General features: G+C 46.5%; 1 protein-coding gene across 1 annotated transcript; it reads left to right on the top strand.

The window, feature by feature from the left end:
• The first annotated feature begins 2,454 nt into the window (after positions 1 to 2,454).
• Positions 2,455 to 24,996, top strand: socs5b (suppressor of cytokine signaling 5b). Its single transcript, XM_036546631.1, has 2 exons — positions 2,455 to 2,772; positions 23,198 to 24,996. Exon 2 carries the CDS (start codon positions 23,216 to 23,218, stop codon positions 24,908 to 24,910), a length of 1,695 nt encoding a protein of 564 aa, XP_036402524.1. The 5' UTR covers positions 2,455 to 2,772; positions 23,198 to 23,215; the 3' UTR covers positions 24,911 to 24,996.
• The last annotated feature ends 319 nt before the right edge of the window (positions 24,997 to 25,315 follow it).

Here is a 25,315-nt window from a genome sequence, read left to right as displayed (position 1 = left end):
TGTAAAGACAATACAAACAATGTGAGCTTTTGTACAACCAAACATTGCAACAAAAATGAACATGACTTGGGCCGGGTTTCAAATGCTATTTGAGCAGTTCTTTTTGCAATTGTTATTTTTGAGAATGTTTCTGGGAACCATTTCTGCAGGCGTACAAAGTCACTGGCGGTTTGAGGGATTTTGGAACATGTGGAAGAGCTCATCATTCCAAAACAGAATGCTTTTTTTGTGGAATGCAGAAAAAAAAAATCTCCCTTCCAGTAAATTTTTGTCCTGAAGTAACAAGTTGAATGCTGTGTTTCTGCAGCTGATGGGGTTGGGTGAATATGACTTACACTGTTTACAATGTAAATATAAGCCCTCAAATACACGCTCCTGTACAAGCACATTGGAATACATCATATTTAATTACAGCCTCACAGGTAATGACAAGCTGCTGTCTTCCCTATAGACTGCTCCTAAAGACCCCATTGCACAACAATAAACGAGTATGTAATAAATGAGTATGAATCATCCTGGATGATGATACTTGTCTGGTGAACAAATAATGCAATTTAATGATGTCAGCAGCTATAACAGTCCCTGAGTTCTCCTGCTCCCATCTCTATATGACAGAGATAATATGAGAGGGGGAAAAAAGGGAGAGAGAGAGAGAGAGAGAGAGGGAGGGAGCCCTTCAACTCGGCTCGCAAAAGATAACATATTGTGGGCTTTCTACACCATATAAACCAAATTTGACTAATCCAAAATATCAATAAAAAATTGGCTATGTATTTTTTAGTTCTGTTTTCACTCTATGACTGCTCTGCGGAAGCAAAATATGGGGTCCACTGAAGTACCCTGATCTCCGAAACTGCATCAAACGGTTGTTAATTATATTACTTCCAAATTCACTGCTTTAGCATAATAATTTTTATGCTCATTCCAGTAAGGCACATTTGAAACTGAATTTGAGAGAGTGAACTCAGATTGAGATAAAATTTTATTTCTTCTTCTGCTGGTCATCAAAATAAATATATATTTATTTTGTGTGTTAGAAATGCAGTGTTTCCATTGCTGTCGTGACACTGTTTTACTCTCTACAGGAGCTTTGCTTTCATTTCCATTTTTCCTTCCCAGTTCCTGGAATGCAAAGATTCCCTGAATCCAGTGCACTGCAGTATCTTCTCCTATTCCGTGTCTTGTGCCACAAACCCCTTCTTTCATGATGACTGACTATCGTATTACTGTTCGAAAAACGAAGGCCAGTTCAACTTCAAAATCAGACACTGATGCACAGAGGATCTTCAGACAAATCTCTCGAAATATTTCAAATGGTATTTACTTTTATACATAGGTGGCTGCCAGATACCTACCTCTCTTGTCCTAACTGCCATGTCATGTCATCTGATAGTTTTCTTTGTCACAGGAAACCCTGTTATTAGTTAGGAGAGACAGTTCGTGTTAAGGCTGTCACAATGGGCAGTTGCTCACAGTCTTGTGTTGATGAGTAATCTCTCCTCCTCTCTCTCCTTGCAGCTATATAATTTACTCTGGCAGTGAAGTATGACTAACTGTGCAATGTGCTACTTTTCACAATACCTGTATCGCAATGCTGCTTTGAAGGAACAACCTACCGTGACAGACATGAAACACTGTTGAGTAGTGCCATTGCCATTTGTAAAATGACCATGACAGTCTATCAGATCTTTTGGAAATATCTACTGCCATAAAATTGAATACAACATTTTCATTACCTTCACACCTTCATCATTGACAGAGGTGAACATTATTGGGTAATGTAGGTAAGTGCCTCTTGTTTAATGAGCCTATATTTTGAAATTATTACATTATGCAAAAGTATTCCTGGACAGATTTAAAGCTACCCACGGGTGTGTGAGCAACTCTTGTTTGAGTTCCATCATTAGTAATGACACATTGTGTTCACATTAAAAAGGTAACGGTAAGTTAATATAATCGAGGTGGGAGTAATATGCACGGCAACGGAGTGACGATCATGGACTCGAGCAATCATTTATGAGCAAATACATGAGCTACCGCCGACTAATTCGCCTGGCTGCATCAACATTTCCTCTGCGCGCACGAAGCCGTCTGGCTCAACGTATTCCAAGAGCCGCCCACGACTACCTTCCTGCACAGTACTACGTTGTCTTCGCTGTAGGCCTCCGCTGCATTCACTAAACTTTTTTTTTAATCATCCCTTTGCACTGCACTTTTAACTCCGCACGCAAGCACCATTTTCGCCGTTCCACGTTTCCAAGTGGTTGCCAACTGGCCGTTCCTTATTTCTATTGGAGACCGTACGCGTCCGTTACGCCGCGACAGCAGCCGAGGTCTTTCCCCATCCGCATCCACCATCGGAAGCTCGCCCTGGCCCAGCTCTTTCAATTGGAGTCCCGTGTTGCCAGTCAACGCACGCCTGCGATCTAGCTATCCGCCTCTCCAATTCTTCTCTCGGCTTCGCTTGGCGACCGTCATATTGGCTGTCAGGAAGACGGAAAGACCACGGCACGGGTGAAAGAGAAGCGGCGGCCGAGGAAGGGGAATGCGATAGCTTTTCTCTCAGTAATACGAATCGATATAAATTCGGAAACGACTTATGCACAGCATGTGTTAAAAAGAAGCCACAGGAATGAGAAGCGCCGCCGTATTTTCCCGTGTTTCAGTCGCCACCGCGGATCGCCAGGGGGATATGTGCTTGAGTTCTTTTGATAGCCATTTTTTGCAGACAAAAGAGAGCAGTTAAAATAGGAAGACAAAAGAGAAAAGAAGGTAGGTGAATACTTTTAAAGTCTCATTTGATTAAGCATTGCCGGTCGATGGTGTTTATTGGCTACCTAGGCAGCTTGCTAGCAAGCTAGCTCTCAAGCTAGCTAACTATTTCGTATGGGTCGTCCGCGTAATTTTCGGAGGGGATATGGCCAACTTGCTAGCTAGCTACTCTAGCTAACTCAAGCAAACGCACGCAAATCTAACGTCGGCTAGCTAGCTAGCTGCTCTGTAAGCAATGGTTATTTCGTAGTAACAACGAGATAGGTAACTAACGGTCCCAACATCCAGTCTGCTGAGTTTTAGTTTTGTTGCACGCAAAATATTCGTCTGTTGGAACAGTAACGTTAGCCAGCTAGGTAACTAGCTAACTGGGAAACGCACCTCTGTTGAATTGTGCCCCAGCAGAATCCAGGGAAAAGGCCGCTTTTTCTCCGCATCGGATGCTGGCATCCTTGACATTGATAGCAAGCTAGCCGGTCAGCCAAATGTTTTATCTGTAAGTGCTGATTCTGTCGTAGCTGTTTTTGCTGATTATTTTATAACATGGACAAGTTATTATAGATAAATCAGTGCATTCCCCCATCAAATTCAACTGTTCGTATTAGCTAAATGAGGTACTTCTCAGATGTCCAAGTTAGATTGTCTACCACAAAGCATTTTAGGAAAGGCCAGTATAGTGAGCTAGTTAACTGTCTAGCGAGGTGGCTAACTTGCGAGCTAGATGGCTATCATTTTCAAAATGAATCAATAACCCCCTGTTTTAAAATTGCTGTCCTGTCTAAGTGACGAAGTAGGTAGCTAAGTCAGTCTGTGAAAGTACTCGTAGTAATTTATCATAGGGTTGTTGCATTTTGCATGACGTTGGTTATGTTATGCACCATCCTCGATAATCACTGCTGTATCGCTTCCACACTACGTTAATGGTATAAATGATAGTATGAAAAGTGTTGGGTAAGAACAGCATTATGACAAGAATATGTCTGAATCATCCTGTCTCTTTTGACTAACTAGCGAGCATGTCCCTCCATTGAAAAAGTTAGGTTTACACAGAGAAGCCATGCAGCAGCGCGTCTACAGATAGTTAGGCCTAACCATGGAAAGTTGGTGTTCAGTTACTGGTAGCTATAGCTAACCAAAAGCAACATCCTGAATGATAACCCTTATGCCTGTATATTGTCTGTGCCGTGTGACTGTTCAGATGTGCTCAGTTATTTCATGAATTACTGTTCCGTAGCGAGCTGGAGGCATTACGTCGTTTCGGAGCCGGATGTGAATAACAGGAGCGAACGTGTTGCTGTTCTTGCCTGGTACCCTCGCTTCTCCGGAGGCAAGTGGTTTTACAAAAAAGAAAAAAGCATGCTCGACAGAGAACCGGCGTCATTGTGGAGGTTTTGCAACCTGGGCTGACCTGCCAAAGTGTCCGCGGTCTTCAGTGGCATATGCCGCCTGTGTCTGTGAGGGAATCAGATCCCCGTGCCGCCCCGCACATCATTCCGGGAGCGAGACACCGCAAATATCTCATTTGCTCTCGTCGGGCCGGAGAGAAAACTTCCTCCCCTGATCTTGTCCGCTCTCCAGCCTCGTCTGAGATCATTAACGTCCCCTGGGAAGGGGTGTGTTGCATTGTGGAGGAATGGGATAATTGCAGTATCGGACTTGGGGACTTAAAATGAGAATTTTACCGTTACGTTATGCGTTTCTGTTACAGCACCCGGATAGCTGTTGTCTTTTATTCATGTTTCTTGTGGAGGCCGGGAGTGGTTAAATTAAACGCGGGACTTCCACGACGCAGTTGAAGCTACCAGATCACTAACAGGTACTGCAGCTATACAGAAAATGCAGAAGTTTCTTGCAAGTAGTAAGACCTGCTTTTAAATATCAGAGGCTGGCGATCTTAGGTTCAGTGGTAAATGGGGCACATGGGTGTGTGTGTGTGTGTGTGTCTTTGGGGGCGGGGGGTGTTGGGGGAGGTGGTGAATTTATGGCTGCAAGGGGGGGCTGCCAATTTTTCCAAATTTTCTCAGTGTAGTACAACTCTAAGTTGCAGCAGTGGTAACATTTATCACATTTTTTGGGTTGTGGAAGCCAGCTCCGGCCGCTGCTGTGCCCTGCTGGAGCGCTCACACGGCAGCCTGGGAGGGTTGGTTTCAGACAGGGAGCACGGCCTGTTCCAGTGCGGCGGTGGAAAGCCCAAATACGATAATTGCCAAGACTTGGACTCAGCTCTGAAACAGCCTTTTTTTTTCTTGTCCATGTGCACTTCTGTTTTGTCCCCCGGTTTATATTTAGTCACATTTATGCCTTACACTCTTTCTCTCTGATGGATGTTCACCTCCCTGAAGAGGACAAGAGCTTTTCAGGAGCTGGGCCTGTAAGTTCATTCTCCTAAATCTTTTTTTGGGCGAGTGAAATAGACGCAGCGAACTCTCTGCGCTCGGCCTCAGGAGCGCGGAGATGTACATTGAGGCTTACACATGCGTGGGGGGATCTTTTTATATGAGCGCCACATCTGCTTGATTATTTTGGGAAGCGCTTTTGGAATGCGCCTGGAGTTCCTTTGATGCCTAATCAGAAAGGAGCCATGCGTAATGAGGACACGGCTTTGCGTTGCCCCCGAGTCGCAGAAATAAAGTTAGCGCGGGGGGGGGGGGGATTAACCAACCAACCTCATGTCACACCGGCAGTGCACGTGATCCCTTTTTTGGCATCTTCGGCCATGTTAACCGTTTGGCATCTGCCGTGCCTGAAAAAGTACCTCAGGGTCCTTCTGTGAGAAGGTAAAGTTCGAGGAAACCGGTTGTGTGGATTTAGTGAGCGTTTATAAAGAGGCTTCATACAGGCCTGTTAGCGTTTATTATTTATGTGCTTAGAGGGTGCCCTTATCCAGAGTGAGTTACATAGCTTTCATCTCAGTTGGATATTTACTGAGGCACCTTTGGTGAAGCACCTTGCAGAAGGGTACAACGGCAGTATCCCACCTGAGAATCAATCAGCGTTATGGGCCCTGCTCCTTGCCACTGTACCACACTGCTGCATGATGCCTGTAATTCATATCTTCTCCTGAGGAGCCTTTCATACACTTTTTGTTTGAAAAATGTAATATTGACTTCAAACTCTAAATGTAAGCCTAGATATGTTAATTACAGATAATATTTTCCCTAGGTTCTCTTCAAAGATGCTACTAGGGAATAACATGTCTGGTCTTTATCTGGTCCTGGACTTATAAAATCAGAGGCATGTTCTTGTCCCACCTTAGGCCTTATTATTTCAATTGAAGTTAATTAAGGCTTAGTTTTTTAGTATGGTGGGGGTGCCCCTTATTCTTATTCAAGAGGGTGAGTAAATGATAGACGTTGTGCACGTGTGCCCTCTGCTCTATTTTGCTGCATTTCTGTGTTATAGGTTTACAACAGCATGGGTCTTTTTTTCCCCATCAACACATGAGTTGGAGCGTTGATTAGTCCCTGCTTTCATTACCATCGGACTGTGCTGTGCAGTCTGCAGTGTCAGTGGCAGACTCGCGTTTACACTGACAGTGATCACGGGTGACACCAGACTCAAATCTGCGGGCAGATGAGATGCAGATCTCTGTGGTTTAATTGTTTGTTTTTTTCCACTGGTTAACCCACTTTTGGGAGCATCAAACCATGTCTGGGTGTATATCATTTTGCTCATACATCGCACTCCCTTTCAGCTTCTAAGGATTCATGTTTACCCAGACTTGGCATTTTATGAATGCAGCTGCATAGTGACTTGTTAAGTGGCATGGCACCAGGGTTGATTTAATCTCTGTGCTTGGGGCCAAGGGCTGAGAGGTCAGAAGGATTGGATTGTGTGTTGCTCTCATCTGCTCTAGAGAGCAGTTGCTTCCTGCTGGAGGCTTGGGACAAGCCAGGCTAGGTTAGAGCTGGTGTGCTGTGACTGACCAAAGGGCTGCAACGCCTGTGCCCAACGACGACATTTGATTCTTGGGGCCCAGTGTAGGAGTCCCAAATAGAGGCACTGTCTGGAAGAATTTGCAGGTTCATGGAATAATTTATTCATCTCGCACTTTTTACTAAAAAGTCATTTTTGAAGCTTCGACTGTGCTGTTGGGACAACCAGTGTAGTCCAAAATAATTGACTGTGGGTTCTGTGTATGCAAGAGCATGATAGCACTGTGGGATGTTTACTTTTGAGAAAAGGAAACGGACCACTCCTCCAGTGAATCGAGAACCGTCCTCCTTGGCCTGTCGCTGCCATTTTTCTCCCGAGCCGTGGGCTCCTGCTCGGCAGCTCCTCTCCTCAATGGGGCTCTTTATAATTAGAAATGATGGCAAGTCGAATTCCCAGAGGCCCATGGGCCCGTGCCTTGACACAGCGCGGTCGCTTCTCATATCGCTCAAGTAATTAGCCGGCGTAGCCCGGGGACAGAGGCGCGGTGGCGGACGCGCCGCGTTCACGCGGCCTTCGCGACGGCGATGTACTCTCTTTCCTTCGGGAGAGCGGGGGTTTCATCATTTAGACGCAACACAAAGTGGTCCACACAGGCGAACAGTGCTCCCCCCTCTGAAACTTCGCGTTAATTGAGCGGAAGGAAGTACGCTTTACACCACATTTATGAAACCGTTTTTAGTGATAAATCAGTCCGTGAAGCTGTGTAAATATTACGTGTTGCTTTAAGGTGGACTGGGTTTGAGTCCAGCGGAAGTCCTCTGTACACGTGAGAATGTAAGCCAGTCCTCTAGTGGAGAGCTGGTGTTGCGGGTGAGATCCATATGTTGGTCTTTTTGCCTAAGCTACGATTTTCTAATTTTTGTTAGCAACCCACATCAAGTAGTATCACCAATAAGCATTTCTAACAGTAATCAGTGTAGAATCTAGGGACCTCATTTATTAAACGTGTAGAAATACTTTTTTTGATTTGTACAAGTAGAATTTAGAATGGTTGTATGCATAAGAAAAATGTGATTTATGAAACAGTTGTACAACCAACACACACCTACTTGTAAGAGGTAATTCTTGATGAATGCCAGCTCCCAGTGCTCCTCTATGGCTGTGGTAATTACCATTAGGAAACCCCCGCCCCCAACCAACCATGTATGGTGAAAGCATCCCTTTCAAGCTTCTCAGAAAATTTATTGGCATTACTATGAAATGAACTGGAATGCTGGGGGGGGAGAAAAGAAGGGATTTCCCCAAAACCAAAACTGAGCCGGGAGTGTCTGAAAGTAGAAACAAGACAAAAGATTTTATTTCAAAGCACAGGTGTAACAGGTTTGAGCAAAGTTGTCGCCTGGCAACAGATCAGTTTGGCTGCAGATACTCCCACATCCAAGAGTTGGGCAGTGACTGAAATAGGAGAGATGATTTAATCTGAAAGTGATTGCAAAAAAAAAAAAAAAACTCACTTTCTTATTTGTACCGTTATGTATTGTAGCGTAGAAATTTGACACTCTCCTTTGTTAACTATCTTCATGTTGTTTGTCAGATCGTCATTATAAGTGAAAACTCTGTTGCTTATTATATAAAGGGGGGAAAAACTGCTTGTCACTCACAACAGTAGCCTTACTGTGGCTGGACTAAAAGTGGCCAGGGTGACATCAGCCCTTTCCATATTCTGCCCCTTTGATGGCTGCGGAATATCTTCCTAGTTTAAAAGTTCATGCAACAAAGGTTTTTACATGTATAGCAATGGAAAAATTGTGATTGGTTTAATATGTATTAGTATAATAACTTTGAATGTGAATGCATTTCATTATTATTTGTGGAATATTTATTTGTGGGTGAACTACATGTTGTTGTGTGGAGTTATAATAATGTCATGTAATTTCCAATATTATCAGTAATTCATTTTTATCAGAATGCCTGTGCTAATTCTGTACATTTCAGTTGCCTGTACCAAGTAATTCCATTATTCTTCTGCTAGCTAATGAATGTATATGGTCAGGGGTATGTGTACCTTCACATACTGCATATTGCCTGCATTCTCACGCCACCGTTTAGACTGATAAATCTCCTACTTTGCGTGCAAGTGTGAGCACACACTCTATACTGACTAATTTGCTTTTGCGCAGGTTTGATGATTGAGGCCCTGCAATGCTTGTCATTTTATTAAGAATCACACATTTTCTGGTATCTAGCTGGAAAATGTACTTGTGCCTTTGTAATCCAGCTATACAATTCATATCAATTAGTATAGCATACTTTTTATATTATTTGCTAATTGGTTTGTTTTTTTTGCAAATCCATTCATATCATTGCCAGTTTAGGATTTGATTTGGCTCACTTATTGTTCATAATTTGTGGAACAGTATAGAATGCTGACATGTAGCTTTTGCTAAGGCCCCTGAAGGGAGGCTCACTAGTCTTGTATTTGGAAATCTGATGTTTGGGCCTTTGTTTGTTTAAGTGGTTAGCTATCTTGCACAGTCATAACTTCCAGAAGTACATTAGCTACATAGGCTACTTACATACTTTATTTAACTATCACATGTGATTTTTCCCTGTCATAGGCTACAGTTCATATTTTGAGCTATATGCGGAGCCTGTAAGGAGCCCATGAGCCCTGACACCAGACGGATCTTTTTGGTCAGTAGCTTATTTCTTAAAATGAAGAATACATGGCGGAAATCTGGTACAAGTCCAGTGAATAAGTGTGCTCTCATTGGTGTAAAAAGCACCTGTCTGTTCAGACACTTTCATAATAGTATAACAAGTCATGCACAGCAAGAATTTATTCAGGCAATTTAACATAATTGCAGAATTACGAGATTTAAGGAGCATTTGACAATTTTCCAGCTAGACAATAAAAAATGGCTCAGCAGGCAACCTGATGTTTAGATGGGCAGGAAAAACTCTGTACACTTCAATCTCAAATTCCCACAGGAGTGGCCAACTGAACCAATATTAAAATGGGTGTATCATAGCAAGGATTTGTGAGAGATCTTTATAATTTTAAAGGAATCAATGGTTCTCTGTTAAGCAGCAGCTCTTTTCTTCCTTTGAACAACGTCCCATTTATTTTGAGTGAATTATTTCTGCCTTGACCATCGAAGCTAGCAAAGATCTTTTACTCATTGTGACTGCTCTCTACTCCTTAATCATTGTAATACTTTTAATGCACTTCTCTGTCAAGCGAAATGATAATTTCTGTACTAGACACACATGATACTCAGCATGGATTATGTATCTCCCAAATGAGAGTTCTCCTATGACAGTTCATTTCTGATAGCTGCAGTGGTGACATTGTGCTTCCTCACCAAAATCACACGGGTCTCCGCTCAGCTGTGTGAATTACATTTCATTATAGTACAAGAATGCTCTATCGGTCTCAGTACAAGCAATACACACTAAGTTGCATGAAGGTAAAATACCACACTTATTTTGCAGAAAGCGTAAACTCATTGCATGTGAGTGAATACTAGTTCTCATTTTACAGATATGACAACAAACGAAGAATAGTGCAGATTTTCTCTCACTGCCACGCTTGTCTTGCACATGGGAGTGAAGCGTACAAACCTTTCATGTAAGTGGTTCAGCGTTTGTGACATCATCAGTGTTTGAGAAACTGAAACGCTTGCGTTGATGCAGACCTCTGTGCAAGAATGTTGATCTGTGCCAGAGTTGCATTGTGATTTGCTGTTGGTACATCTTTTCCATGTATTTGAACACAAAATGTCAGACTAAAATGAAATCAGAAGGAAAGAGAGCTGCAACTGTGTTTCTTTATTTGAAAGAATTTGTACAGAAACAATTGTACTGTGTGTAAATTTAAAGCAGAAATGCCACTCAGTGCTTCCAGCATAACAACTTGCCATGCAGCAGTGTGTCTGTGTGGGCTGGTGCAAAACTTAAATATTGCGAAGTTTACTTGAATACGTCGAAGTTTACAGTCCAGCCTGAAATGTATCTGGTCATTTACACATTACATCTGGCCATAACAGTGTAATAATTCTCACACTCCCTCCTTTTGTACCCTCTTTCCTCTTAACAATTCACCCAGACCTCAGCCTGGCCACTGGGAGAGATGGTGTCTGATGTGGAGGTGGAAAGTGCTGCATGTGGGCTGCAGACCTCTCCCTCGCTCGTTTCCTGAGAACCGCACCGCTGACCGCGGCTTTGAGGGTGATTTGAAGTGATTCCTTTAAAGAAAGCGTAATGGTTGACCCTTAGTCCAGTTCCCCTTATTATAGTAGCTGTGTGCTTCCATTGTAAAGCCATGCTTGTAGACAGTCCAGTGGTCAGGCTCTTTCCCATCTAGAGTTGCATTTTCTTCTGCTGTATGTGGATACCAGCATGCCTCTTGGCCCTCAGATAAAGAGTAAGAAGTGATTTCTTTTTGATGAATTGCTTAAAATTTTCCATCAGGAGGCAAAAACATTGGTCTTAAGCAATAAGTTAAATGTATAACATGCATAAATGTATAAAGTAACATGTCTTGGAGTGGTGATTTTGGTAAAAAGATTATGGGAAAATCCTCTCTTGTAGCTCTTGGATCGTAGTGAAATGGGCTAATTCACACCCACCTTCTTTATTGCTGGGTGGTGCTGCAGCCACACTGTAAATACTGGAGTGCATCCTTTCCCGCACATTACATTCAAGCTCGAACGAGCATGGGAGCTTACCCGTTGACCCATTAGCGTTCAGCCCAGCGCTCAGCATCCATGCCAGAATGCAATGCCTGTAAAGGCCGTTTGGAGGAAGCGGAGTGGGTCTGCGCTGTCAGGTGGCGTCTCGCCGTGCTTGCCCACACGGCTAATTTGGCCGGCTGAAAGCTATGGTGCAAAGCCATCGCCGAATTGTCTCCCGTTATTCCGGTCAGAGGCTCTTGCGACCCATTTCCTGGCAGAACTGAATGTGCGGAAGAATTCTTTCTGCTGAGGTGCATTCTGGGGGAGGGGGGAACAGCAGTCCTTCTCACCGTTAGCTATGAAAGCACTCCGTTTGACAGAGGTTAGCCTAGTGCCTTTGTTTGCAAATAAACAGCAGAGCTCTCCCGTGCATTGGCAGGCCTGGAGCTGCCGTCTTTGTTCCATGGCACCCTCTGTGGATGGACAAGCTCAGCAAAAACTGCTGAATACCTCTGGATTCTCAGTAACATTTTTGTTAATGGATAAGTTTGTATAAAGTAGCACTGGTTCAGATCTTGGTTCAGCGCCCTGCTAGTCTGTTGAGGACTCATGATTCTTGACGGAGCTCAGTTTTTATTAAGCGAATTTTCTCCTCTTGTTCTGCACAGGAAGTACAGGTCGTAGCAGATGCCCCATATGTTCTCCCATATGCCAGGAGCAATTACCAAACCTGAATGAAGAGTTGGCTTCATCTTCTGATGAATATAGATGAAGAAAAGTCACTTGGTATGAGGTATCTTTTAGTGAAGTGGGAGGTCTGGTATGCAGGCCCACCGCAGAGTCCTCAGGAACTGAGAGACACTCAGAAGAGGAAGAACTGTCGTATAGACGAGTGCAAGGTGGGAAGGACTAATATGTGGTAGGAAGACTACACTGGTCAGTGCACTGTATTCAAAACCTCTATTGGGTAGAGCGCTACAGCAAATCAGTTGAATGGAGATTCGCAAGTCAAAGATAGAAATAGATTTTTGATCATATTTGGATCCCCACTCCTCAAACCACTGTGTGCCTGAGGGCCCATTTTTCAGAATGCAGAAAGTCAGAGAGGTTCTGTCTATGGCATTGGAATCTGTTTTTAGGATTTTATGAAAGTGAGCTCATTTTTGAATGAATGACTGGAGTAAGGATGGAAGACACTCAGATTCAGATGAGAAGGCAGCCTAGTTGTTACATTATTGTAGACAAGCAGGAGTCTCAGTTTCTCTAACTCTTGTGTTGTGCCAGTAGTTTCTGTGCAACTTTCTGAATGAAGGTCTTAAGAGATTAAGATTTGAGCTGAAATATTCGGAAATCTCTTCCCCCCCCCCCCCCCTCTGTCTCCCTCTCTCCCCGGCCTCTTGATGTTTCGTCTGGTCCAAGGCGTCACGTGTAATGCTGTTCTTGCGCTGCCTCTTTGATAAGAAATGGAAAGGGACAGTCCTGTACAATTTTCTTGACGTGGGTTAAACTGCGCGTGGGGCTCGGAGCAGGAGCGGAACCGGTGAACTGCATTTGAACTCTTGTGGACTGCAGCTGAATGGCTGTGGGGGGTTGATCATCTTTGTGTGCAGATACCTTCAGACACTTGCTAAAAAAAAAAAAAAAAAAGGAATTAGGTCATGTCCAAGAGCCTCATTTCAGCAGGCGGTGGAAACTCCTTGTTACAGCATCACAGCATTCGACACACCTTAATGGCTTGGCCTGGTTTCTGAACGCAGCCATTTCCGATAACGTCGACGGTGCGGCGGAACAGAAGCCGACAGACCTCGTTACCTCATGTCTGCACATATTTAACAGTGCAAGGCTGCAAAGCATTGTGGGATGGGGTTTTTGCCAACACGTCAGTGTCTTAAATTCTCAGACTTGCCTGGTTGTAGAGGGGAGTCCCTGCGTGTCCATAGCAACCGGGCATTTCAACACGCAGGCCGAGCAAGGTGTTTCTGCAGCCGTTTAAGGGCCGCTGGAGGACTCTCAAACGCTCTCACCATCTGTCCACGTTATTATATTATCATCACCAGCGCTGTGTAAAATATCGGCACGAGTTAATGATCATGTAAAATGACTTTGTGCCAGAGTCTGGGCTATGGCCTGGATGCTGAAGCCGTGTGTCTGTGTGTGTGTCTGTGTGTGTGTGTGTACTTACGCACGTGCGTGTGGCGGTGTGTCCTTGAGTTAAGTACAGGAGTGAAAGGACAGGTGAGAATGGATTAAGGGTATCAAGATTTTACAAGAATTTTTGGCAGAATCATGTACTGTATCCTCCCTAAAGTGAAGCCTTTTTTTAAATTACAGTTCAGATTTTTAGCCTGTCATTGATGCACTGGAAGTGAGGCAGTTGCTTATGTTCACATTTTCAGGTTGAAAGGATGATTGGATGAGTCACCACAGTAGCGACTTGATTAGCAAGGGTCCGTTGGCTTTTGAATCTGTGACTCTAATATGATTATGGTAACCTTAAATTATGGTCAAACCTGTGTTTGAAAAAGAGTATAATGAAATTGGAGTTAGCAGTGGTTGCTATGGAACGCGTAGCACTCCGCAGCCCAGCGCCAGAGGCTTGCGTGAGTGAAATACCTGCCCACGCGTTGGAGCTGATGCATCGACAGGATCCTACAGGACGGGTGACGCCACACCACGTCTTCCTCAGAAGTCTTTGCCTCACATTAAGGCTCCCAATTCCATTGAACAGCGCCTGCCTGCGTTTACATGTGGTCGTATCCAGAGTGCGCTTTTCCTCATGCTTCAGGGTGTAGCTGAGATCAGCAGAAAGCGTGCTCATTCGTCAGGTCTGCACACTTAGCGTTCCCTTTTGCTAGGTGTGTGGGGTGGGAAGCCCATGTGCGTAACCATGGGAGACCGTCTACAGTTTACTCGGTTACATTGTTGCAGGTGATTTCCATTTAAATTCAGTCATTTTGTCTTCATAAGCTTGCTGTTGTTTTTTTAACCAGATCATTTAAATGTAATTTGCCATTTTTTGTTTGATACAAAAATTATTTAGAAGGCCTATTTTATGTCGTTTTTACCATACTTGAGAATGATAATCTGTTTACTGACAAAAAACATATTATCACATTATCTCTATCGCTCATTCATCGCTCAATCTTTTAATCCAGTGTAAAAGGCAGATTTCACAAGTGAAGGACGATACCGTTGCCATAGATGTTTGACTGTCATTGGTGTAGGTGTAACTGTAGGTTATCTGTGGTCATTAACATATTTTACTTATTTATGAGACGTTAGTAAAAGGGCATTTTTACTAATGATGTCAGGTACACCTAAAATGTAGACTGTGGAAATGGAGTGTGAGACCTAGTGGAGCTGAGAGTGGTTACAGCTGTCTGTTACGGACTAGGGTTGGCAGTTATGAAAGGTGCTTTGCAAGGACTTTCTCCATTCCAATTAAATGTCCTCCCTGTCCTTATAAGTGACCAACCTGCGGACGTCCTAGGGCATAAGCATTGAATCGACCATATCTGATGGGATACTGGCAGTGTCCCTCCACAGTCATTCACTCTCGCTCTCTCTGCTGCTGGCACCTTTTTTCTCTCCTCTCTCTTACACTTTTCCTTCCCCTCTCCTCCCCCCTCCATCTCCGTCTCTCCCTCTGGTACTCTCTCTCTCCTCCTCCCTCTCCTTTTCTCTCTGAGTGCTGGTTTTTCAGCCGTGGCGTGGAAATGCAGCTTGGTTCTATTCCTGTCACACTTTTCCACTGAATTGGTGTCCTTCCCCCTTCCCCCCTCCAATGTTTGAGATGACCTGATAAGAAGATATGTCTGACCAGAGGGAATGGCTTCATAGGGTAGGGCTGTGGCAGTGTCTGATATTGGGCATATTAGGGGTGGTAGGAGTCATTTTGTTTACAATATTAATAGTTATAATACTTGAGGGATATTTTTAAAGTACAATGAAGAACATATATTAAAGCTTCTTGCAACTTTTCACAGTTGGTGCAGAACAGTGTTTACCCTGGGGTTGAGTAAACTGTCTGCACATGGGTTTTATGTGCTTATTTGGACGTTCCATGACAAGTGTACAAAGTTGGCAGCACGTCCGTCTCAGATTTAGCTAAGAAACGCACGTGAGGTTTTGGAGATGCTGATTTTTTTTTTTTTTTACAAGCACAGCTAAGGGATGCTAAATTTATAATGTATCGTCACAATATCCAATTCCAAGGTTGAGTGTTAATGCTTCTGTGTATGACTTTTAACTCAATGCTAATACCATGGTATGCATAACCATTAACTTTCTAATATAGATTCCGCAAGAAGACACACAAGACAAGCAAGCGTCTGCAAGGCATTGAATGAGTATGACAGCAGCTTTAGCTATTTACCAAAAAAAAAAACGTACATTAGTGGGTGCCGGAAAGTAATTTTTTTTTCTTGATTCTTCTGTTTTGACATCAGTCCAAAGAATTTTATTGTTTTTACAACATCCCCATTTTAGTCATTTTACCATGAACTGTAAAAAAAAGATTTCCATTTTTAACTTGTTGCTCCGATAAAAAAAGTAACGGGAGTCTGAAACCCAGTATGTTTGCAAGGATTTGGAAGACTTAGACTCTCAGAATCTGTTACCCCAACCCCTCTCCCCAACAGGGTAGAGGGTGGAGCTGAAGTTGGAATAAAAGTTATCAGCTGACCCGCTGGTCTGGCAACTTCTCCGATGTGATTTAGGGACTCCAGAGATTTTTCTTTCTGGAAAGCACAAGTCATTATGAACTCAATGAGGTGCTATGGTGCACGTGATGCGAGGGTTCAAATTTTGCCAAGAGTGATATTTCTTTAATCGGGGCCAAAGTTTTATTTTTTTTTTTTGCCAGGTCACAGCTCAAAGTGGGAATTAAAAATAATGGCTAATGATTTCAGCCTGCATGCCCAAACACCTCCAGGTTGTTTTTTATTTAACTGAATAGAAGATTATTTTAGACGTACTTGAATGATCCTTTGGACAACCGTGTGATCTTGCCAAATTATTTAGGGAATTTCATTCAACAAGAGCCTTTTCACGCCTGGACAGCAGATGCTTCAAGTGGAGAAATAAAAAGTTTAGATGAAAGCATAAAGATGAGGAGAAGCATAGTTAACAGGGTGTAAATGGAATAAGGCAGAATCACTCCATGGTAAAATAAGAGTCACAGAACCCAGAGGGTATCTGTTCAGTGTGCAGTCTCATAGAGGCTGAGTGTCCTCCTTGACAAGAACAAAAAACACCCAAAATAAGATTAAATATCAGGACTTTCAGTCTGCTGAGGCCCTGATGCCCCTTCTAGTTAGTCAATCAAATTACATATTGTCATCTTATATGCCCTATGAAATGAGAAACCTTGAGACAGACATTCTGAACATGACCCAGAACAATGTATTGTCTTGATCTTGATGTTCCCCCCCTGTAATATCTTGATGTGACCCCGTCTGACGTAAATGGGTCAGGTAGGACCCAGGTCCAATTACGAAAGCAGGGAACAGGCATGCTGGTCTTATCACCTCTCAGGTCATCACAGTCGCAAATTATGTCCCCTAACTCTTTTCAGAATCTGACAGAGCTACTGGACACGGAGATACCCTGGTCCGTTATCACCATACCACGCATGTACTATGTGTTGTATATGGTGATATGTGTAGCAGCCCATGTCTATTGATGTGTTTCGTGAGAGACGTGAGAGATATTGCGCGCTACTTCATGGTGGTAGTGCTGAGTGGAGATTCTCTCGTGAGGCAGACATCTGACATGTTAGCTGTTTGTGTGGCCCGTTTTGAAAAATGATGATGTCAGCTAAAGGAGAGGCCCTTGTCAGGTGGCAGTGGGTGTGGCTGTGGGTTGGTGCTGTTGTGGCTAATATGACATTGGGCTGGGTGAACCCTGTGAAGGATACCTTCTCTTAGGAGGCAGTGGATTGTGACATCACTTTTTGTCATTTACTTTGAGTGGCCCGTACAGCCTCAACAGTGAACGACCCACTCTTCTGTGCTGAACTGTTGGTAAAACCCAGAGGGGGTCTGAGAGAGTAACAGAGGTCTGACGGAGATGACTGCTGGTAGCAATTTTCCCCCTGCTGCAAGCCACCACGGGAGGAGATTGTGCAAGGCCACTTCCTGTGCAGAGAGGAAGTGGGGCCGCCCTTGGGAGAGAATGGGAGGAACAGTCCTAGCCACTGTTACGCTCCTCGAGAACAATGGGCTCTGTGTGTGTGTGTGTGTGTGTGTGTGTGTGTGTGTGTGTGTAGGGATGCCTTTTTTCTACTTAGCATATATTCATTCTGGGAGACTGTTACATGTGTTATTATTATGACGTTTTGGTGTTACTGAAAACTGTTTGAAATGTTGGGGCCTGGAAGTGGGTGGACACCTTTCAGGAGAAGGATAACCAGCTGAAGATGGGGGGTGTATGCATAGGAGGGTCAGTCCATCAAGTGGACAAGCACCCTTAGTGGTTTAAGTTACCATTTAAAGGGGCCGCCCCGAGGAGTGATGACAGCCCTGCAGAGCTATGGGGGTTACGGCTCTGGACCTCTGTGATCAGAGGAGGTTGGGTCCACATCCTTAAATAGGTATTGCTCCAGAAGAATATCGTAGAGAATCAGTGGGTCTAGGGGTGGAAGCTAATATGAGAGCTTCACAGGATAGGGGCTTTAGAGGAATTTACAGAATCGAGTAGGACAGAAAGACTGCTTTTCCCACCCGCTCCTTGCCTTTGGCGAGGGTAGCTAGTTGTTAAAGATCTTAAAATAGAGCTCTGATGAACCACGCAAACCCACATGCATGTCAGAGTGTAACCTTTGTGTCGATCAATTTGTCATGAACCTGGATTTGAGCCAGATCACGGATTTTACATGGGATTAAGCTTGTTTCACACGGGACAAGGAGTTAAACTAATATGTGTCTGTGTGTGTGCCTGCCTGTGTGTGTGTGTCTGCGTGTTAGTTATTCCCCTGCGTGTTAAAGAGGCAGTGGTCACCTAAGCCAGGGATCGAAATCCCGGTCCCGCTTGCACAGGCACACACACACACACACACGGCACTCAAGTGAGAGCGTTGAGCCTTCAGTGCTCAGAGTGTGAGAGGCATGGCACGTGAGACTGTAACTCTATCTGGACCTGTGGACTGAGGTCACTGTGTGTCCCAGCAGAGGGCCAGGTGAGGGGCTTGGGGGGGGGGGGGGGTGTAGGTTCTCTGAGGGTCTCCCCTGCAGTTTTGCATACAATGGACGGGGATTGCTGAGGCAGTAACACTACGATGAGTCTATTTACGAGGTTGCTGGACAGCTAGTAAGATGACCAGCCCAGTAAAACAAAAAATATGTGCCTCCCCTTTCCCAGCGCTGTCTGGTGGCCCTCTCAGTCCTAGTTTGTGTCTAATCTTGTCCTCACGTTGTCCTCAGTCTGGTGAGACCCAGACTGGATGCTCTCTCCCCTACAACCAATTCAGTAGCAGGTACTTCCTGTTTCAAACGGCAAGGATCTGTCCGATTTTCTTTTACTCTCTCTCTGTCTCTCTCTCTCTCGTTCTCTCTCTCCCCACCTCTTTCTTCTTAGCCTCCTGCCTATGGCCCTCTCCCCACTGCATAATTTGGAGCCCTTTCATTTGAAACTTTTTTCTCCCCGCTCATTGGTCCTTGATTCAGCATTATAGACACCAGTGTCTGTATTTGCGTTTGTTTTTCGTTGTTTATTTCATAAAGAAAAACGTTCACTAGCTTCCAAGAAAATGTTGTAATTTCCCCTATTGTACAAGCACAGGTAGCTGTAAATGTCTGGTAAGTTTCAGTTTCAGCTGTCTTTCTCTCAAATCCTAGGTGCAACATGTCTAACAAAAGGGACATGTCCTTTGAGTTTGTGTTACCTTTCAGTGGTTTCTGTTGTTAAGAAAAATGTTTCATGGTTCATTGTTTGAGTCACTGCATATGAGAGAGATCTGTGAAATCAATCATGAATTGATGGCACAGTGTTTGATTTTGTCAGGAATTTCAGTGTTTCCCACAGGAGAGATTTTTACCATGGGCATGCAGGAGCAGGTGTTCTGTGGCATTTCCTGATTTCAGTGAGTTTATTACTTTAATATAATAACCGAGGGGCGCTTACAGAACATTGTCTTTGCAAAGCACTAGGGAGTTAATGAGGCTGCATGACTCAAAGAATTGCTCCCGTTTCCTGGACCTGGAGGGTCAAGGGGAGTTGTCCGCACGCCACAGTCAGTCAGGAGAGTACATACCGGGCCTAATTTAGGGCAAAGAGTCCCTGTCTGCCCCACCTGGAGGGTGAGCCAGCACTGAGGGCCTGTTCACTGTGACAGCCAGCAGCATACTGCACCTGACAGCAGTGCTGATGTCACTGACAGGAGTCAGGTCCTTGCCAAGAAACAAACAAAAAAAAAAACTCACCCTACTCTCACACTCCTAACTGTCCATCAGCTTCTTGGAACATTAAATTATCTTGGTGGGAAATTATTTAGGCAAGGTCTGGTGTGTGATTTTCTGAAATGGGTGTGAGGAGGTTGTGGACTGTGTGTGCCTTTGGCCCTGGATAGTACCATGATGTAACTTATGTTTCCTAGCAAGGTGAAGGTTTAATTGCTCTTTATAATGAGGCAGCTTAACTGCCAATCAGCGCAGTTGCCATTAAGCCTCCTGTTATTGTCTAATCTTGCTATAATATGCTTGTTCATTTGTTAGTTTGTCTGTATTGGGCTGTTGTACATTGACTTGGCACATCTTGCTGAAATACTCCCGATGCGCCTCGGTAGCAGTCACTATCCTCCCGGTTGCCGTGGAGATGACTGGTGTGGCGGTGGAGGTTACTCGCTGGTCACGCGTCCAGGGGAGGGGTGCGGTGGCGGATGTTTTGGGGTTTTGGGAAGCGCAGCGCGGCCGGCCCCGCTCGCGGTGGAGCCTCGATCGCGTCCGTCCCGTGCTGCCAGCGTCTACGCAAACGCCCAAGTATTTATTTTCTCAGAGAGTGCGGCTGGATGACTAATGCTGCGTGAAAATCACAGGGTGTGGAGGCAGCCCCGCTGTAACGCTGGCCCCTGCACCGTCTCCCCGGCCGAGGCTGGCCCGCGCGGTTTTTCCTTTTTCTGGCGGGCTTCCTCCAGCTCGGCTATGGGAACCCGTCCTGTCATGAGCAGCAGTGTGGTGCAGTGGTGAAGGAGCCGACGTGTGACCCCAGTGCTGCTGGTTAGATTCCCCCGTATAGTACTGATGCTGTACTCTTGGGCAAAGCATTTTAAGTACAATTGCCTCAAAATGATCCAGCTGTATAAATGGATAATGTAGAAACATTGTAGGCCATGTACCATGGTCTGTTAAGCACTTGTAAAGTGCTTGTAATGTAAAGTAAGCTTCAGAGTACCATCAAAATGATGTAGAGAATTCTTTCAGGACCATCCCCTGTTTCAGTGTAATGTTTTCACCATGGGTTTGACTCACAAGCCCTTTCCATTGTACTGGCTTCCAGCAAAATGCTGCCTTTTTCATTTCCACCAATTTACTCCATTTTACTGGCATTCATCTTGGGAGTTTCCAGTGGCTGGGAAAATGCTAGCAATTTTGAATTTTGTCTTAGCAACAGGTACATCACCCCAGGCAATAGGTTCCATGTGGGACTTTGGCAGTTTAGCATGATACTCTTGCTTGTAAAGTAGGAAAATTGTATCGCATCAACAGCTAGCTTGATAGGTGTAGTCTGCCAGCACGGCTGAAGCAGTATAACTGACCTCATTGCTACCTATCTAGCTAGTTGCTGTTAGCGAACAGCACAGATGCTAAACTATTGCTAAACCATCATTTGCTTTTAATTTTTTGCTAGATAATTACTCCATAAACATACTTATGCTAATTTAATACCTAAATGAAATTTGTGTCTGCGTGCTTCAGCAGCTCTGTCATTGCCAAGAGGCAATTGCTAGCCAGCCAGCAGTGGTAGCTACCTGTTTGCCAGTGTTTTATATTGATATGATTTATGTTTATCTATTTTACTTTAACCATAACACTGTATTATGCTAATTACACCAATATTTATACTACAGTAATAAATATACCTTTGACAATATTGACGAATAAATAAACTGTATTTGATAAAATTGTATTTTTTCCTAGTACCTGTTGTCAATTGCCATTGAAATCTGCTAGCATTTTGCCTCATGAATGCATATCCAGATGCTATGCTAGCCTGATATAGCCTGCACTGCTGATATAGCTTGTACTGTGCTGCATCGGGTTGACAGCAGTTGGTTGACAGATTGACCAAAAAATTTGCCATGTGACTTCGTCTGCATGGAACACCACCTTGACCTTCTAGCATGAATCACCACCTGGACTTGAAACTGCACCTTCACATGATCCCGCGATTCCTTGGAAAAGTAACTGGCAAGTGGATAATTAGCAACCTGAGCAGGGGTGTCGCCAGACGGGCGGTCAGCTCGGGAGTGTGCCAGTAAGCGCGGCTTACTGTGAGACTGACCAGTGCATGAGGAGCTGACGCTGAACCAGGCAGCACGCACGCGCGCACACACACACACACGCACACACACACACGCATTGCCACACCACGGCCCTCGTACGCGCGCAGACGTGCTAGCACGTTTCTCTATCTCGCTCTCACACGCAGACACACAGCGTCTGACACAATCCCACTATCTCTTACGTGCGCACACACACACGCAGGCATATTTCTTCATGTCATATATAGCACACAAGGTCTGGATGACACACTATCTCTTTCTGACACACACATGCACGCACGCACACACGCACACACACTAAAGCACTTGTGCACAGTCTGTGTGGTTCCAGCGCTTTGGGGGCGGGCTCTGTAGATCTGTGCATGCTTGGCCTGGCCGTCCAGCGGCAGGGGGAACAGGAACAGCACCCGGTCAGGCCCGCACTGGCACTGTAATACAGTACATACCATCAGATCAGCTGGGAGCCCATCCACGGGTACAATTTTAGCCGCGGCCTTGCGTCCCTGCAAGTCTGCCTGGCAACACTTCACTCGTTCTGCTCCCCCCGCCCCCCCTCCCCCCCCGACCTGGAACTGTAGGACGGGAAGCAGAGTAGCCAGAGTTATGAGAGGGTCTGAACTCTCACTGTCACACAGACATGCTCATAGACACAGCACGCACACACAGTCTCATTAGCGCAGACCTGCTATTTATGTGTGCATTATATGTGGACATAAAACACACACACACATACAGCTCAGATGCTCAGCTGGTCATGGTCAGTGATAGTGAATGGCTTGATAATCAGTCAGGAAATTATAAGAGTTTTAGAAACTGTGAAATATTGGTGTGTTTATATGGAGGTTCAATTGAAGTTTGTAGGGAGGTGTTTATGTAGCCCTCCCACACTGCCTTTTGCCTTTGATATGCTGGATGTTATACTGATGTGTGGTGTCAAGAATGTATTGATGTATACGGAAGATCATTCTTGAAAACGTTTATTTAGCGTAAAGGCACATGCGCACACTTACTTTCTCTCACACTTCACTCAGACTCACTCATAAAACACATGAAGTACACTCACACGTGTATGATCTCACTCCATTCATACACATACGAAAGTAATGTCTTACACATATTAGCACAGCATAGATTCTGATCTGATTATGATGGATCATCATGAGGACTTCACTATAACATTAGTATGCCATCATGTCATGTCCTCAGGATGGCATCCTCATTGTGTTGTTACCATTAGACTGGCTCAGTGCCCTTTTTGTCTCCTCGGCCCACCTGTTCTTTTTGTCCTTAGCTGGTTGGTAAGTAAAATGTATTGCTGTGCTTACCTGTGGCGTGTATTATAATGTTTGTTCTCTCTCTCTGGCCTGTGCCGCAGGTCTCGGTGCCCCGATCCATGGAGAAAGTTGGCAAGATGTGGAGCAACCTGAAGAGCCGATGCCAGACCCTGTTCCACCCGGAGGGCGCCGGGCGCAGCGAGGGTGGTCTGGAGGTGAACGCCGTGCGCTGCGTGGTGGACCCGGGCCGGGGGGTGTGCCTGGGCGAGCCGCTGGGCTCCCGGGCCGCCAGCCCCGCCCGCAGCCTGTCGCCCATCCCGCTGGTGGCTGACGGCCTGCAGGGCGCTGGGCGGCGGGGCCACAACTGCGTCTCGGACATCCCCCAGATCGTGGAGATCACCATCGACAAGGAGGGCGAGGACGGGCGCGGGCCCGGGGGCGCTCCGCTGGCCCGGAGGGACTCCTACTCCCGCCACGCCCCCTGGGGCGGCAAGAAGAAGCACTCGTGCTCCACCAAGACGCAGAGCTCGCTGGAGACGGACAAGCGGCTGGGGCGATCGCGGGGGGGCGTGCCGCGGCGGGAGCGACGCTACGGCGTCAGCTCCGTCCACGACATGGACTCGTGCGGCGGGCGCAGCCTGAGCGCCCGCTCCCTGCGGCAACGCATCCATGACACGGTGGGGCTGTGCCTGCCGCTGCGGCCCCGTCCGCGCTCCTCCAAAGCCCTCTTCACCTCCAAGCGCAAGATCCACCTGACGGAGCTCATGCTGGAGACCTGCCCCTTCCCGCCGGGCTCGGACCTGGCGCACAAGTGGCACCTAATCAAGCAGCACACGGCGCCGGTCAGCCCGCAGTCCTCCACCACGCTGCTGGACGCCTTCGACCCCGCCCGCGCCTCCCCCGAGGATGAGGAGGAGCGCCTGCGCGAGAGGCGGCGGCTCAGCATCGAGGAGGGCGTGGACCCGCCGCCCAATGCCCAGATCCACACCTTCGAGGCCACGGCGCAGGTCAGCTCCCTCTACAAGCTGGGACCAAAACTGGCCCCGGGGATGGGCGAGGGGTCCGGGGAAGGGAGGGGCGGGGCGGGAGGGGGCGCGGGAGGGGCGGGCGCGTCGGGGGCGGCCGGCCTGGCGGCCGCGGTGGGGGCAGCAGCGGCCCCCCAGCCTGTGGAATGCGACTCGGAGGAGGACTCCACCACGCTTTGCCTGCAGTCGCGCCGGCCCAAGCAGCGGCACACGTCTGGGGACGGCCACCTGGGCCGGCAGGGCCCCTGGAAGGTCCACACGCAGATCGACTACATACACTGCCTGGTGCCGGACCTGCTGCAGATCACCAGCCTGCCCTGCTACTGGGGCGTGATGGACCGCTACGAGGCGGAGGCGCTGCTGGAGGGCAAGCCCGAGGGCACCTTCCTGCTGCGCGACTCGGCCCAGGAGGACTACCTCTTCTCCGTCAGCTTCCGCCGCTACAACCGCTCGCTGCACGCGCGCATCGAGCAGTGGAACCACAACTTCAGCTTCGACGCGCACGACCCCTGCGTGTTCCACGCCTCCACGGTCACGGGCCTGCTGGAGCACTACAAGGACCCCAGCTCCTGCATGTTCTTCGAGCCGCTGCTGACGGCGCCGCTCCACCGCACCTTCCCCTTCAGCCTGCAGCACCTGGCCCGCGCCGCCATCTGCCGCCGCACCACCTACGACGGCATCGGCGGCCTCCCGCTGCCCTCCGCCCTGCAGGACTTCCTCAAGGAGTATCACTACAAGCAGAAGGTGCGCGTGCGCTGGCTGGAGCGGGAGCCGCTAAAGATCAAATAGAGAGGGGGGGCTCGTCCGGGGTCTCTCGCTCGCCGGCGGCAGGAGGACTGAGGCAAAGCAAAAACTGCAAAGTGTCCATACCTGTTCATCACCTGCAGACTGCTCAGTGTGGGCATTTGGGTTGATGGGGTGGGGTGGGGAGGGGGCGGGGGGTTGTTGGGTGTTCACCAATGGGGAACAGGGGGGTGGGGTTAGGGACGGAGCTGCGGGGAGGGGAGGGGTCAGGGTGGTAAATCTAGACAAATGCATAATAATCTCTTATCATTTTAGTTATTACTTACATCACAAGGAATACATATATGAATATATACAGTATATTGGCTCTGGCAAGCACATGTTTCTTCCGTGTCGAGCTTGTTTTAAAAGGGAGGCGGGAGCCGTGGCGACCAGGGCTCCGTCTCCCAT

This window comes from Megalops cyprinoides, chromosome 15, assembly GCF_013368585.1.
Source record: "Megalops cyprinoides isolate fMegCyp1 chromosome 15, fMegCyp1.pri, whole genome shotgun sequence".
In the NCBI taxonomy this organism is placed as follows: domain Eukaryota; kingdom Metazoa; phylum Chordata; class Actinopteri; order Elopiformes; family Megalopidae; genus Megalops; species Megalops cyprinoides.
Note: the sequence above shows the minus strand (reverse complement) of the source record. Positions and strands in the feature narration are given on the sequence as shown.